The 16,706-nt window shown below is 62.6% G+C and overlaps 1 protein-coding gene across 1 annotated transcript in view; it reads right to left on the bottom strand.

The window, feature by feature from the left end:
- Positions 1-4,660: 4,660 nt before the first annotated feature.
- TBX5 (T-box transcription factor 5) overlaps positions 4,661-16,706 on the bottom strand; it is a 32,050-nt gene continuing 20,004 nt past the window's right edge. Inside the window, 2 exon segments of the mRNA XM_055147087.1 lie at positions 4,661-5,238; positions 13,920-14,146. Of these exon segments, the coding sequence (XP_055003062.1) occupies positions 4,661-5,238; positions 13,920-14,146 (805 nt within the window).

Consider the following 16,706-nt stretch of genomic DNA (forward strand, 5'->3'; position numbering starts at 1 on the left):
GGGGCTGGAGAAATAGGGCAGGGGCTGGGCTGTGTATGTGGCCAACCCGGGTTCGATCCCTGGCCTCCCCGAGAGTCCCCCACGTCCTGCCGGGAGTGGCCCCTGAGCACAGAGAAAGGAGGAAGCGCTGAGCAAGGCCGGGCTCGAACTCCAAACTCTACTGAGAGTTGACGGCAAAGACGAAGAAGAGCCGGAAGCACATCCCCGCCCACTCCCCATCCTGGAGGGAAGTGGCCGCTTCCAGGCAGGGCCACGGAATTTGGGGTCCCGGGGAGGCTGGAACAAACGGGAACCTAGAGACTCCTTGATAAAGCCTCCATCCTCCGAGCTGGTCTTGGGCCTCACGCCTGAATCCGTGACCAGAGGCAGTCGCTGGCCCTTGGGGTGCGGTTTGGGGGAGGGTTTGGGGAGGGGGTGCTGGGGAGGCGGAACCAGCGTGCAGAAGATCAGGAACTGGCTCTGTGGGCCGGGGGGGAGGGGGACTGTCCTCCCCCATCAACACCGACCAATCTCTGGTGTTCCAAGGAGGACACGCTCCGGGGATATGGTTTGCTTCTTGGGAGCTCTTGGAAATATCAAGAATCCTTGGCCCCAGAGACCATCCCCAGCTGGGGGCCCCAAAGCAGAGTCCAGATATGTTATATATTCATCCAAGGCAGCAATTGGCCAGGAAACGACTATAAAACACACATTTTGAATAAAAGAGCGAGATTTATGGAGCATTTGCGAATCTGAGTCATATCGCTCTGCCTGCCTTCCCACCCCCCCACCCCGCCCACCCCGGGCCAGGCGGCCTTAATCACTAACATACCCCCAGCTCGTGTGCTGGCTGGGCACGGAATTGCTTCCTTCTGGCCCCATCCCAGTTAAAGATGTGATAGGGATTGTGCTACTTTACCTGACAGTCAGCAAATGAATTGCCGATTCATTCCGAACAGGCGATGGAGCCGGTGTTTTTCCTGGGGGAGGAGGGGAAGAAGAAAAAAAAAAAAAAGAGGGGCCCTTTCGTATGTATCTTTGATCAGTCAGAACTTGACAAATTATTTTCCTAGGAATTTCTCTATCCTTAATGCCACGGGGATGGAGTTGGGGGGGGAGGCTGGATTTACTCTAAAAGAATAGCTTTTGTGTTCCAGAAATCAGAGCCGTGTAAGAGCCTGTCTTGGGTTTCTCGCGCTCTCTGCCTTCTCTCGGGGAAAGGAGGCAGGTAGGTCAGCCGGGAAGGGCTGCAAACCATTCCTGGCCCCCCGATTGGCTGATTTATTCCAACTGTGTGAAAGCAACAGGGAAAAAAAAATATATGGTTTACACCTGAATCCAATTGGTGCCCAGGAAACAAAATCCCTCCCGTCGTTTTGCCCCTGGTTTCTCGCTTGCTGAGGTTTGCACCTTCGGATTCTTCTCTGAGGGCTGAGCTGGAACCCGGACAGCAGGAGGGTCCAACTCTACGGCCAGCGTCTGGGGGCTGTGCTGTAGACACTTGCTTACCTGAAGAGAGCCGGCACAGACCCTTCCTGAGTGGTGCCCACCTCCCGGGTTTGTTTGTTTGTTTGTTTTTTGCTTTTTGGGTCACACCCGGCGATGCACAGGGGTTACTCCTGGCTCTGCACTCAGGAATTACTCCTGGCCGTGCTCAGGGGACCCTATGGGATGCTGGGATCTGAACCTGGGTCGGTCGCGTGCAAGGCAAACGCCCTCCCCGCTGTGCTATCGCTCCAGCACCTTGTTTGTTTTTTTTTTTATCAGCCAGAGGACGGCTTCGAGAGAAGGCAGCGTGGAAAGCACCCCAGGGATGGGGCTGCCACGAACAGCCGGGCAGGTGGTGCACTGCACAACCCCCCACAGGCCCCCTCCGGGCCAGGCTTCCCCAGTGACCCCGGCACCTTGGCGGTCATACCAGGCCCTGCCGAGAGCAGAGGGCGGCTTCTCTGACGGGAGCACACGGAGAAAGAGGAGCACTGTGGATCGGATCAGGGACAATCTCTGGCAGCTGGCGGGGGGGTGGGGGAAGGAGCCAGAAGGGACTGTGGTGAGAGACTGGCCTCAGTCCACACGAGCCACATCCACCCGCCTGCCCTTCCCTCTGGAGCCCCGCTCGCTCGGGGCAATGCGGGGAGGTGACCACTTGTTCCTGCACGACGGCCCCCAGCCTTTCCTGGGGCGGGAGGGGTGTAAATGCTCTCCTGGAAGCAGCGTTTCTGCCCCCACCCTCGACCCCGGTCTAGGGTTCCCTCCCGGTCTCCTGGGCGCGGGGCAGCTCTGGGCCTTGCAGGGTGGTGTGGCCACTCTCTGGGGCCCCTGCACCCGCCTCCCCCGTGGCTCCCGGACCGGCCACTGGTTGCCCGCTCAGGCCCGGGCCCCACAGTCCCCGGAGCCAAACCCTCCTCGGCAACCACGGAGGTGCGTGGAACCTTGAGGGCGCGGCGGGCGGCTGTTTGTGGGGGCGTCTGTGCCCACGACCCGAGAAGGATACCCCCAGGGTGGGTGTGGGCAGGCCTGGCCCAGGCCAGGCGTCGAGGCCAAGGCGGAGGGGATTCACCGCCAGGGGTGGGGGGTACGGGACAGGCCATGTGTGTGGTGGGGGCCCGCCTGGGGGTCCCCTAGGAGACCCGCAGGATGCACACCCTGCCCCACCCCCTCCACTGTATCTGAAGTCAGAGGCGGGCCAGAAGGGGTCCAGCCCTCCCCCAGGGGACACAGGGGCCACCTGATGAGGACCCCAGTCTCACCGGGGAGGCTGCACCCTTCTGGAACACTCCTTGGGAACTTGCTGACCCACTAGGACATATTGGTGGGCGCCGTGCTGGGCTGGGGGGGCCGGCATTCACCTCCCCCCCCCATCTGAGAGAGGCCCCACACCCGAGCTGAAGGGCGCCGTGCTGGCTGGAAGGAGAGAAGGGGCCTCTCCGACCCGGGGGCTGGGCCCGGGGGTGCTGGCTGGGTTTGATCCCTGGCACCAACACGCCCCCCCTCCAGCACTGCCGGTGTGACCCCGAGTTCCCAGGGGACCCTAGAAGACTCAGGGACAAAGCACCTTCCTTCCCATCCACACATCCCCCCCTCTCCGCAGTGTGTAGAAAGAACAGGGGGAGAAGGGGCCGGAGCCCCCTCGAACCTTTTTCAGCACATGGTATTTATTAGGCATCAACGGCACAAACAGACGAGCACGGAGTCCTGCCTCCCCGGGCACGGAGACGCAGGCCTGGCCCGCGGGCCTCACGGGCCCTGCCCACCCCAGGAGGTGGAGGAAGAGGAGGAGGAGGAGGAGGCAGTTGTTGCAAAGAGGGAAATAAAAAAAAAAAAAAGGTTCGTCTTGTTTTTATTTCAAGAAAGCAAAGCACATTCGAGAGGCAGAGAGAGAACAACACTCACACTTGGTTTCCGCTGATCAATAAAATTAAACGCTCTTGGCCAGCCCGTTGGCTGGACCCATTTCATGTTATTACTTAATTAGAACTCCTATTTATAAATAAATAGTACCAGGAAAATATTACATCCGAAGAACCCTGCAGCAATGTCTTACTTACACTGTTGGTTGTTTTTTTTTTTTTTTCCCAATTCTGTTTTCTGCTTTCAACGTTCCACAGCTGGACGCGCGCGTGAGACCTTGGGGCCGGCGGCAGCGGCGGCGGCGGAGAGGAAGAGCGAAGGCTCGGGCAGGGCCGGCGGCCGGGCGGTGGCCGTGGGGACGCTCAGGCCTGCCTTTGTGTTTTATCAGGAAGAATATTTATTTTGGCGTTTGCCGGACTCTTGTCAGCACAGAGCTTGCTGCCGGCTTATCACCGGCCGGCCATGCCCGTCCACCGGAGCTTTTTAAGTTTCCAAAGCCGGCCTTCCTCTGGGGAGGCCAGAGGGCACGTTTCCGTGGCCGTCGGCGGGACGGACCCGGGGCTGGGAAGACGGGAGGGCGCAGATTGGAGACCAGATGGAGTCCGGGTTATCCTGCAGGAGCCCCGGGATCAGACGGACGCGGGCGCTCTGTCCCGGGACCCCCGGGGGAGCCGAGGTAGAATGAGCAAGAAGGGTTTTGGGGGTGGGGCGGGGCGGGGGGGGGCGGAGATGGAGACGCCACCAGCACACGTTTGCCACAGACTGGCCTCTGTCCTTCCCCCGCCGCCCTGCCCCGAGGGAGGGACTGGGTCCCTTCGGGATGGGGGAAAAGATGAAAAAGAAAAAAAAATATATTATCATTTATTATATAACAACGTCAGCCATGGCACCGGACGGCGGGGAGGGACCGGAACGGGCTGGAGGCTGGACCCTGGCCCCAGGCGAGTCATTTTTGCAGAGCTGATGTAGGGGTCGGTGGGGGCTTAGGGTGGCGGGCCGGGGGGAGACGGGCACACAGACGGGGGGTTGTGGGGGAGGGGGGACAGGCTTCAGCTCTCGAGCGTGTTCGTGGGGTTCAGTTTTGAGACGCAACCTCAGAGTCACATTTTTCGAATCGTGGTTTCAAGCGACTGATTAGATCAGCGGCCGGGGAAGGGTCACGGACACGGGGGGCAGAGGGGGCCAGGGCGGAGGCGGGGGGGGTGGCAGGACTGGGAGGGTCTCGGTGCCCCCTGGGGGCTTCTCTCTGCTCCTGTCCCCCCTCTCCCCTGCTCACTCGCTCTCCCCATCCCCCCCGACCCCAGAAGGTCTGTGTGGGGCGGCCCCCCACTTAGCTGTTCTCCCCCCACTCGGGGACCATGCCCACCCCGTGCACGGCGTGGTACTGGTGCGGCGAGAGGGTCCGAGGCACGCCGTGGGGGTAGAGGAACTCCGAGGGCTGGAGCCCGCCCGGGGACTGCACGCCGGTCTGCGGCCCGCACGGCCGGGCCACGGGCGGGGGGTGCGGCACGGAGCCCTGGTGCGGGAACATGCCGTCGGGCAGCTGCGGGGAGCCGTGGTTGGCCATGCCCGCCAGCCGGGGCACCAGCGGCCCCGAGGAGAAGTGGGCGGAGAAGTGCTGGTAGGGGAGCCGGTCCACGGGCGGCACGGCGGCCACGGGGCAGCTGCTGTAGGACGGCACGGCCGCCGGCCACGTGTTGCAGCTGATGTCCTCCAGGCTGGGCTCGCCGGCCGGCGCCGCGCTGGCGTACATGCAGGCCTGCCGCTGGCCCGACTCGGTCCGGTACGCGGCGCCCAGGCTCTGCGGCGGGGCGTAGCCCGCGCGGTAGAAGGGCTCCTCCTCACCGGGGGGCGTCTCCATGTAGGGCTTCTTGTAGGGGTGGTCGGCCGACGGGGCGCACTCGTCATCTGCGGGGAGGGGAGGGGACACGGCGTGAGCTGGGGGGGATGGGGAGGGGGGCTGGGCGGAGGGGTCCAGCCGGGGGCCCGGGCTCGCTGAGTAGGTCTCTGTGGCCTGGAAGTGGGACGGTGGGGGGGGTCTGGCATGTTCCTGGGGGGTCTGACATGTTTTGGGGGGGTCTGGCATGTTCCTGGGGGGGTGGGAGTGCTCACCCAGAGGACCAAGGTGGGGCGGAGCCATAGCACAGCAGGGAGGGCGTTTGGCTTGCACGCGGCCAACCCGGGTTCGATTCCCAGCATCCCATAGAGTCCCCCGAGCACCGCCAGGAGTAATTCCTGAGTGCAGAGCCAGGAGTGACCCCTGTGCATCGCCGGGTGTGACCCAAAACAACAAACAAACAAAATCACCAAAAAAAGAACCAATAAAACTATAAAACTTCACGGATGATAACCTTTTTCCTACATCTGGTGGGGGTTACTCCAGGCTCTGCACTCAGGGACCCCTCCTGGCATAGCTCTGGGGACCGTTTTGCATTGTCGGTGATCAAACTGAGGTTGGCGACAGGCAAGGCCAGGGTCGTAACGCCCACGACTCTTCCTCCAGCCCCTGTAGGAGGCATCTCTTACCACAATTCAAACAGAAGAAGTAAAAAAAAAGGGGCTGGAGCGATAGCACAGCGGGTAGAGCGTTTGCCTTGCACGGCTGACCTGGGTTCGATTCCCAGCATCCTATATGGTTCCCTGGGCACCGCCAGGAGTAATTCCTGAGTGCAGAGACAGGAGGAACCCCTGTGCATCGCTGGGTGTGATCCAAAAAGCAAAAAAAAAAAAAAAAAAAGAATAAAACGAAACAGAGGACCAGCAGCTCAGTGCTCAGTGCTCTTCCCTCCATGAAGGGGGCCACGGGGGTGGGGTGAGGACCACAGTGTAAGGCCCCCAGATGGCCACAACCATGTGGAAGCATCATCCTCGTGCCCAGGAGAACCGCCCACCGCACGCTGTTCTAGCACATTCCGCCCCGTTGGCCCCAGCCGGAAGGCTGCTTGCTCCCATCTACGCCCCTGTGAGAGTAAGACAAAGGGGGGCTGCAGCCAGCCCGGGGCAGCACCCGGGAGACGGGGCGGGCCCCACCGTCACCGTTGCCCTCATGCCCCGGGAGCCACCTCACCCAAACGCTTGAGCCGTGCTGAGCAGGGCTTCCGGCCCAGGGGATGCCCCCTCCACCTCCCGCACAACCCCGTCTCGGAGGTGCCCCGGGGTGCCCAGGGGGCGACGGTGGGGAAGTCCCACCATGGTGGTGTCAGCCGGCCTCCACCCCAACCCCCTCCTTTGCTGGAATCTTTTTTTTTTCTTTTTGGGTCACACGCGGCGATCCTCAGGGGTCCCTCCTGACTCTGCTCTCAGGAATCACTCCTGGCGGTGCTCGGGGGACCCTATGGGATGCTGGGAATCGAACCCGGGTCGTGCAAGGCAAACGCCCTCCCCACTGTGCCATCGCTCCCCCTTCGCTGGAATCATAATATTCCCCCCCAAAAAACTGGAGCGTGACCATCCTCCTCCTCCTCCTCTCATCTCCCGGGACTCAATCCTGGTGACCTAAGCCTGGGGCCAGGGTTCGGGGGCACATGCAGGACCCCCCCCAAGCACCGACCGCCCCCCAAGCCTGTGCCCCGGGGGATGGTCCAAACCAAAACCAGGACCAAAGGACGTGTCCGTCCCGGGCCGGGGGACCCCACGAGGAAACCTTGGCTCCCCGGGGCTGCGCCCCTCAGCGGTGGGGGGAGGAGGAGGGAAAAGGCGGTAGGTGGCCCCAAACACCAGCCCCAGCCTGGTGCTCCCCTCTGTCCTCCCTCTCGCCTCCCCGGGGCAGAGACGGGCTGCAGGGCTGCGGGCACCAAGACAGGAGCGGGACACGGTGCCCGACCCGCTGCCCACACTGGCATCTCACTCCCAGCCTGTGGACACAGCCCCGCCCCTGCCCAGCCCTGGTGGGGGGCAGCTGTGGGCACGGTAGCTCTGTTGGGGGAAAGCACACGTTGGGCCCCCAGCAGCCCTGAAAGGCTACGAGACAGAGTGTCGCAAGCACAGGAGGCCTGGGGTGAGCACTGAGCACTGAGCACCCTGTCCTGAGCACTGAGCCAGGAGCCGCCCCCAGCACTCCAAAAGAAGAAACCCCCTGGCCACTTCTGACGTTTCACGGTTACTATCTGCAGCCTCGGACGCCAGCCCGGTGGCCAGAGTCCAGCCCGACCGCCCCGGCCAGCGGCAGGTGCCTCCCTGGACAGCCTCGGCCCCCTCCCCGCCCCCGTGGGGCCTCACTCGCACACACACCCGCTGAAGGGCAGTCCAGGCACAGCAGCGAGGCTCACATGCACACCTGCGGGGTGGGGTGTCGCCTGGGCCCCCCAGGAAGCCCCCCAGACGGCGGCCCCGCCAGGAACCTGCCTTCCTCTGCCCCCGCGCCTTGTAACAAAATGCCACCCTTGGGCGAGCTTACGCGGCCACCAGCCCCGCAGGACGGTGGGAGTGCCACGGGGGCCGGGGCCATGCCAGGGGCCACACGTGGTTGCCGTGGGGGCTAGGGGGCAGTCTGAGGCGGGGAGCCTCAGTTGACCCCCCCAAATCCCGGCTTGGGAAACAGCAGCCAGGCAGGCTGTGAGGTGGGCGGAGGGTCCCCCGGACGTCTCAGAGCCTCTCAGAGACAGGTCAATGCACTGTCCCTCCCCCACCCCGCCTCAGGGGCCGGGAGGGCTCAGACACAGTGCTCGGGGCCCGGGTTCCATCCCTGACCCCACCTCGTCCCCCAGGCACCGCTGAGTGGCCCCAGACAGTGCCTGGACGCTCTCTAGAACAGAGGCAAGGACTCCCCAGCACCCCCCCCCGCCCCCAGACGAGCTCACTAGCTAGGGGCAGGCCCGCCTCGCAAGAACACATTTGTCCACCCATCTGGGTCCCATCTGACGCCCAACTCCAGCCCCCAAACAAGCAACGGAAGAAACCCAGCCACACTCCAGGTGCCCGGCCCCGCCAGATGGCTGAGCACCGACAGACGAGCTGCTGGCCACATTCTTCACTTGCTCCGCAACTGTTTCTCTTTTCCCTTTTCCTTCTTCAACATCTCAATGGGACCAGAGCGATGGCACAGCGGGTAGGGCCTTTGCCTTGCACACAGCTGACCCGGGTTCGATTCCTCCGTCCCTCTCGGAGAGCCCGGCAAGCTACCGAGAGTATCCCACCCGCACGGCAGAGCCTGGCAAGCTCCCCGTGGCGTATTCGAGATGCCAAAGACAGTATCAACAAGTCTCACCATGGAGACGTTACTGGTGCCCGCTCGAGCAAATCGATGAGCAACGGGAGGACAGTGCGACAGTGTTACATCTCGATGACACAGTTACCGGCAATTTCTCTGCTCCTCACCTCCCCTAGCCTTCTCCCCTCCCTCCTCCCCCCACTTCACCCCCAAATCCATAAACCCAAATGTTTCCACTGTTGCTGGAATCGTAACCTTGGGGTTTCCATTCCACCAGGGCGTTTCCCCCTGTTTCAATAATAGAAAGTACAGCTGTGGGGCACCCTTGGCGAGAGAAGAGAAAAAACAGCTCACACACCCCAACACATACACACACATACGCACATGCACACATGCACACACGCACACACGCACACACACACACACGCGCACACACGGCCCCTGCCCGGGTTTCTGATCTCTTTCCAGGTTTGTTAGAATGAAATAAGGAAGAATAATAGGAAAAGGGCCGGAGCACATTTGGGAACATCGTAAAATTGCACATTCCAGTGTTTCATGCCCCAAAGATGTGGTGCTGAGCGCAGGGGCGAGCCCGGGCCGCGGGGCTGATGAAAGCAAGCCGGAGCCTGCCGCATTCCGGCCGCCTCTCCGGGAACACATTCGGCGAGAAACAGGAGGCCGGGGTGGACCCCTGTCCCAGAGCACTGAGCTGGGAGCAACCCCGGTCCTCGATCCTGGGGCAGCTTCGGTCTTAGCTCTGGGGTAGGGCAGGGGTCTTCCCGATCTGGGCCGCAGGACGACGACCCAGCGGCCAGGATCCCTCTCCTGGCCAGGGGGTGGGGGGCAGGCAGACCCCACAGGGGGTCGGAAAGGGCTGCACTAAGCGTGTCCATCGCACGCCCTGGGACCCCGGCAGACACTGACTCTGGGCCTGAGGTCGGGACACGTTCTTCGCTCTTGCATTTTTTTCTTGTTTGCGGGGGGGCTGGGGGCCACCCCCAGCGGTGCTCAGGGAAAGCGCCTGTGGGGGGGGCATACGCCAGGGGGGGTCCCAGCGAGACAAGTGCCCGCCCGCTGCGTCTCTCCGGTCCCTCCCCCGTCCCGGGGCCAACGGGGCGGGCTTCATACTGTCCCTGCAGGCACAGTCTGGGGTGGGCACAGCCCCTGGCCCCCCTGGGCACTCCCAGGCCCAGTGAGAGACCGCGGGGGGGGGTCTTTCTGGCCGAGACCCCGAGGTGGAGCACGGGGGGCGGGGGCACGGGCAGTCACTGGCCCCAGCACAGCCCAGCCCGCCGTCCACTTGCAGGACCCCCCGAGGCCACAGAGTCCGAGAGAGGGGCAGCCTCACCGCGTGGGGTGGGGAGGGGTGGGCCTGTGCTCTGGGCTTCCCGGGAAAGGTCGAGGACGGGCTTGTGGGACAGACCCCGGGCACAGTCACGCAGGGCGAGAGACGGTGCCGGGCTAAGGCCTTGGCATGGCGACACGGGTTCAAGCCCTGGCACCAACTGAGGGCCGCTGAACACTGCCAGCTGCCAGCACTGAGCACGGCGGGCATGGCCCCAACCCCCACCCCCAGTCCCCGAAACAAAAGAATCCGAAGTCCCCCCCTCCCTCCCGTTCACTGTTGGGGGCCCACCAAAGGGCTCCTGCTCGGGGCCAGCACCCCGCTCCCCCTCCTCCCTGCATCCTGCTCTCCCTCCTCCCTGCATCCTGCTCTCCTTCCTCCCTATAACCTGCTCTCCCTCTTCCCTGTGCCTTGCTCTCCCTCCTCCCTGCACCTTCTCTCCCTCCTCCCTGCACCCACTACCCCTCCTCCCTGCGCCCGCTCTCCCTCCTCCCTGCATCCTGCTCTCCCTCCTCCCTATAACCTGCTCTCCCTCTTCCCCGTGTCCTGCTCTCCCTCCTCCCTGTGCCCTGCTCTCCCTCCTCCCTGCACCCGCTTTCCCTTCTCCCTGCACCCATTCCCTCTCCTCCTTGTTCCCGCTCTGCCTCCTCCCAGTGCCTGCTCTCCTTACTCCCTGCGCCCTGCTCTCCCTCCTCCCTGCGCTCACTCTCCCTCCTCCCTGCGCCCTGCTCTCCCTCCTCCCTGTACCCGCTCTCCCTCCTCCCAGCACCCACTCTCCCTCCTCCCTGCACCCGCTCTCCCTCCTCCCTGCAGTGCTCTCCCTCCTCCCTGCACCCCACCCAGGTGTCAGGATTCAGGGCCTTGCCAGCTCTGCCTGTCCTGCCACAGAGCCTTGGGCACGATTCCTCTTCCCCGGGGCTCGGCCTGACCCCACAGTGGGGGTGAGGCTCCTCCCCAGCCCTTTCCCGTCCCCTCCCTTCCCGCCTTGCCCTAGTCCACAGCTGCATTGGGGTCCCCCACCCTGGTCTCCACGGGAGCAGCGAAGGCTGTGGGCCAGAGGGAGCCCGGGCAGCGGACGCCCCCGGAGGACGTGGGTAAAGGGCCTGCTCGGGTTCCGAGCTTGGAGAAGGGAGGCGGCTGCTCCACGCTCAGGCCCAGCCCTGCCCGGCCCTGGACCTGCCTCGGAGTCTCCCACCCCCCCGCAGGGCGGCGACAATGGCGGGAAGCCAGATAACGCGGGGATGGGCCCCCCCCCCCCCGCACCCACCTGTCCCGCCCCGGGAATCCCACGCTGGAAGGAAATATTGGAAATATCGGCTTATCTCCTCCCCCACAGCCATAGCGGCCGGTGACGGACGCTTCTGTCCCCAGCTGCGGGGTGGAGGGAGCCCCGGGAGGTGCTCACTGCCCCCGGGCATACAGGCCTCAGGGAGGGAGAGTTTGGGGCCTGCTCATCTGCTGGTTGCTTTGGGCTAGTGACTCAGCCTCTCTGAACCTCGATCTCCATCCATGGAAACAGGGGTTGGAGCAATAGCACAGCGGGGAGGGCGTTTGCCTTGCACGTGGCCAACCCGGGTTCGATTCTCAGCATCCCATAGGGTCCCCTGAGCACTTCAGCAGTAATTCCTGAGTGCAGAGCCAGGAATAACCTCTGTGCATCGCCAGGTGTAACCCCAAAAGCAAAAAAAAAACCAAACCGTATCCATGGAAACAGGGGGACTCTTCACCTTCCACCTGCTCTGGGTCACCTGCCGCCCTTTGCTCTGCCCCATGTCCTGGCTGGACACCACCGCCAGGCCTCAGCAGGGTCACCCTCACTGCCCTTCCTCCCTAGCACTGGCCCCTGTCCACCCAGGGCCGCCCCGTCCCATCGGACACTCAAGGGCCGAGGGTTGCCCCCCTGTCTGCACACACCCCTTCGGGCCCCTTTTTCTCCACCAGCTGTCACCTCCCTGAGCCCAGCCCAGCACCGTCCCCCCCAAACCGCTCTGACCCTCCTCACCGAGCACCCTCCGCTGAGCTGGGGGCCCTGGACCTGGGGGGCAGCGCATGGTGGACGTCAGTCAGGCCTCTCCCCCAGGCCAGTGCTGTGCTCCACGGTTAAGGCGTCCCCGGGGCCCCCTCTGCCCTTCTCGGGGTCAGACGACTCCCGAGGGGGCCCGGATCACCCCACGTCACTTCCGAAGTCCCGCCAGAGGGACCACGCTCACCCCGTTTTGCAGGAAAAACAATACCCGGGGAGCTAAAGAGCAGAGACCCCCCCTCCCCGCGCCCCACACAGGCGGGCGTCACCACTCGGGGCTGCTCCAGCCTCCGGGCCCCGCTGAGCCGGCGGGCAGGGCCACCCGTGTTCCCCGTGGGGACGCGCGCCTGCCCACCGCCGTCCACTCCGGAGGCCCCTCTCGAGGTGCTGCTGGAGACACCCAGCCCTGACAGGCACCCCCGAAGCTCTGCCCCTCCTCCTCCCGGCTCGGGGTCTGGTATTCATTCCCCCCCCTCCCCACCCAGGGACTGACTCCCTTAACTCAAACCTGGTGAGGCCCCGGCCGGCTCCCGGGAGGAGGAGGCGGCGCTGAGGCCAGAGAGCGAAGCTCATGGGAGAGAGACGGGGGAGGGGGGGTCTTGGGTGTCCGGCAAAGTCCGCAGGCCAGGCTGGGGTTCAGGCCTGAGAACCACTGGGCACCTCAGTTTCCCCATTTGCCAAGGGGGTTAACGATGTCACCTGCTGATACGGTTCTTGCAAGCGTCGGGGTCTGCAACCAGGGTTTTCCGTGGGCCGTGGGCCAGCATGTCCACGTGGGGACTTTGGGGAACCCTGAATCTCCTCTCTGCAGCCCACCCGGCAGCCGGTGGGACGGGGGGACCGGCTTGGGGCCGTACCACTCAGGCCGGGTGATGTAAGGGGCTTGCGGGGACATATGGGACCCCCTCCCCGCAGCCACAGACCTGCCTGCACCTAGGGCGGCTCCGGGGACCCCCACCCCGAAAGGGGGGTGGACACCTAAGCACCACGGTGAACTCATCTTCCATCCCGTCCGCGGCCAGCCCCAGAGAAAAGGGTTTGTCTTCCGCTTTGACTTCCGGGTCTTTTATTCATTCATTCATTCATTCATTCATTCATTCATTCACTCATTCATTCATTCATTCATTTGGTTTGTTTGCTTGTTTTAGGGCATGGGGATGGTGGGGGTTGAGGCCACCCAAAACAGTGCTCAGGGCTGACTCCTGGCTCTGTGCTCAGGGGTCACTCCTGGCAGTGATCCGGAGACACCCTATGGGGCTGCCGGGGGTGGAACCCGGGTCGGCTGCATGCCAGGCAAGTGCCCCCCACCACCGTGCCCAGGGGTCACTCCAGACGGGACGCCTTCTGTGGTGCCAGGGATTGAACCCAGATTGGCTGCGTGTGGAGCACATCCCTCCTCTCGCCCCAGTTCTGGTTCCCTAAGAAGGTCCAGGCGGCATCCAGGCACTGGGTCAGAGGCGTGGTCCAGCGGGGAGGGCGTTTGCCTCGCACGCGGCCAAGCCAGGTTCGATCCCCGGCATCCCATAAGGGTCCCCCGAGCACCGCCAGGGGTCATCCCTGAGTGCAGAGCCAGGAGGAGCCCCTGAGCATCCCCGGGTGGGACCCAGAGAGCCAAGAAGACCCAGGCCCTGGACTTCTCCTGGCATCCGCCTAAGGCTGCGGGGCCCCACCCACCCTCGAAAGACAAAGCACCCCCGGAAGTGGCCAGTGATGGTCACTCAGGGCTCTGCACCGTGCCCGCCGGACACCAGCCCCCGCGGGCCCTGCGCTTCTCCTCTTTGGGGAATGAGCCTGGGGAAGGGACTCGGTCCTGGTTGCCCAGGGCAGCCCCCAGACACATCCTTCTCTCTGCCTCCTCCCGGGCCCTGCGGAGGACTCGGTCCCAAATGCTCCCGGGAACTACTCGCGGGGTGTTCCCGGCCTCTGCGTGCTCCAGGACAGCTCACACTTGTAAATAAACGCACGGCGTTGCGTGTGCTTCCTCCCCGCCACCCCCCGCCACCCCCTGCCACCCCCCCACCCCCAGGACAGGAAGTGCAGTGGGAGGAGAGCATCGTGGGCGTCACACTCACCTTTCCGCTTGGAGCAGTGGTAGAGGGGTCCGTGCTCCGGGGCCAGCGGGTAGGGGTTGGGCGGGGACAGCAGCTCCTGGGACGGGCCCGACACGCCGTTCTCACACTGGTACTGGGACCCCAGGTTGGAGGAGGCGGACAGCGCCCGGGGCTCGCTGCTGAAGGGGCTGTGGTTGGGGGCCACCTTCTGCCGCACGGTGCTCCTGGGAACCACTGGGTACTCTTTGCTGAGGGAGGGAGAGAGAGAGGGTGGGAGAGACGCGCCGTCAGCTCCCCGCCCCGGGAGCATCCGGCAAGCTCGGGGCCCTGAGCACGGCCGGGTGTGGGCCGAGAGGGACAAGGAGAAAAGGAAGTAAAGATGCCATCTGCCCTACGTGCCCCTGGGCACCCCCGGGGGCACCCACACAGGCTATAACACGAAAGAAATAATAGGGCGAGAGGAACAGAGTCTCCTTGTACAGGTCCTTGATCTACTTGGGCAAGCGAATTCCGAGGTACTTGATCTTCTGAGGCGTGACTGTGAACAGGATTGCCATATATATATATATGTATATATATATATATACACATATATATATTTTGCTTATATATATATATATCCCTTTCTTCTCTCTCGTTACTTGCGTATAGGGAAGCTATGGATCTTGGGGGTATCGATTTTATAGCCTGCGATAGTAGAGATAAAAGCCAGGAGGGTCGATCTCGTGTGCTGGGGGAAAAGGAAAAGGCAGCCAGGATGGAGAAAGGACCACTAAGGAAATGATGGTCGGAGGGCTCGCTCGGGATGGGAGATGTGCGCTGAAAGTAGACTATGGACCAAACATGATGGCTGCTTAGTGCCTATGCTGCAAACCATCACACCCCAAAGGAGAGAGAGAGTAAGAGGGAAGGTGCCTGCCACATGCAGGGGGTGGGGAAGGGTGGGGCTGGCGGGAGGGACACTGGGAACATTGGGGGTGAGGAATGGGCACTGGTGGATGAATGGGTACTCGAACATTATTTGAAATGTAATCATGAAAATGTGTAAGCCGGTAACTATCTCACGATGATTCATTAAAATAATTATTTTAAATATGAAAAGTTCTCTTGCCTCCATGCCTGGCTGTCTAAACTGGGGGCCCTCCCGGAACAGGATGGGTTGAGTTTCCCTCCCCGCCCCGAGCAGAGCCCCAGCAGCTGAAGACCTCCAGAACCCAGCCACAGCCACACTCAAGGCCCCTCTCCACACATTCGGACGAGCCTCATGCATGAAGGAACTGGCAGAGGAACCCAGGTGTGCGGGACCCGGGTCTGAGATCTCCAAGCCTGCTCGGATCGGGACTGGGCCTCCTCCACCCAGATCCCCAGTTTTCCAGTAGCTTGGTGGTCACACCCACAAACTGCCCCCAGCGCCGTGTAATCCTATCAACGGCCAAGATCCAGAGACTATGAAACAATGCTCCACAAAGCGTGTCCCTTTCAGAGAACCTGCATGGCAGAGCCTGGCAAGCTCCCCGTGACGTATTCATATGCCAAATACAGTAACAATGATGGGTCTCATTCCCCTGACCCTGAGAGAGCCTCTAATGCAGCACTGTTGGGAAGGACAAGTAAAGAGAGGCTGCTAAAATCTCAGGGCTGGGGCGAATGGAGACGTTACTGGTGCCCGCTTGAGCAAATTAATGATCAACGGAATGATAGTGATACAGTGATGAAAAAAAAAAAGAAGAAGAAGAAGAACTGCATCTCTCTGTGCTCCCGCGGGGACCGTCAGCGCTGCTCTCTGCTCTGGAGGTGGCAACAGACGGGAACCCTTCATGCTTCCCTGGGTTGCGTGCCTCCAGCGTCCCCCCGAAATCTGAGCTGCAGCCCCTCTGAAATCGCTCCCAGAGCCCGGCACGCTTTTCCATACCACCCCTGGCATGGAACTGTGCCAACTGTGCCAACCGCAAGTCACTCTAAGAGTTTTGTTTGTGTGTGCAATCTACGCGCATTTGTTTGTTGAGAGGCTGGGGCTGAGGGGTCGTAGCTGTGCTCAGGGCTGACTCCTGGTTCTGTGCTCAGGGGTCACTCCTGGCAGGGCTCAGGGCAGCCTGTGGGGATGCCAGAGACTGAACTCGGCGGGGGGGGGGGGGGCGGGGGAGAGTGGGCAGGAGCGATAGTACAACAGGGAGGGCGTTCGTTGGCCTTGCACACGGCCAACCCGGGTTCGATTCCCGGGCATCCCCTAAGGTCCCCTGAGCAAGCACTACCAGGAGTCATTCCTGAGTGCAGAGCCAGGAATAAGCCCTGAGCATCGCCGGGTGAGACCCAAAAATAAAGCAAAAAATAAAAAAAAAAAAAAGAGAGAGAGAAGAGAGGGGCTGGAGAGATAGCACAGCAGGTAGGGCGTTTGCCTTGCACGCGGCCGACCCCGGTTCAAATCCCAGCATCCCATATGGTCCCCTGAGCACCGCCAGGAGTAATTCCTGAGTGCAGAGCCAGGAGTAACCCCTGTGCATCGCCGAGTGTGACCCAAAAAAAGCCAAAAAAAAAAAAAAAAGAGAGAGAAGAGAGATTGAGCTGGGGAGGGCCACCTGCAGGGCGAGCCCCTGGCCCGCTGTTCTCTCTCCGAGCTGCGACTGACACGCTGCAGAACGAGCGTTTGTGACTCTCGGGTTCTCAGAAGGGCCCCACGGGCGCCGTGACGCCTCCTGAGAGACGAGAACCTCTCGCCGGGCATGCAGGGAGGGCTCGGGGCCGAGAGCTGGATCCCCAGCCCCGCCCCACGTGCCAAGCGTGATCCTGGGGACTGCAGGCATCACGGTG

Source organism: Sorex araneus, chromosome 9, assembly GCF_027595985.1.
Source record: "Sorex araneus isolate mSorAra2 chromosome 9, mSorAra2.pri, whole genome shotgun sequence".
NCBI lineage: Eukaryota > Metazoa > Chordata > Mammalia > Eulipotyphla > Soricidae > Sorex > Sorex araneus.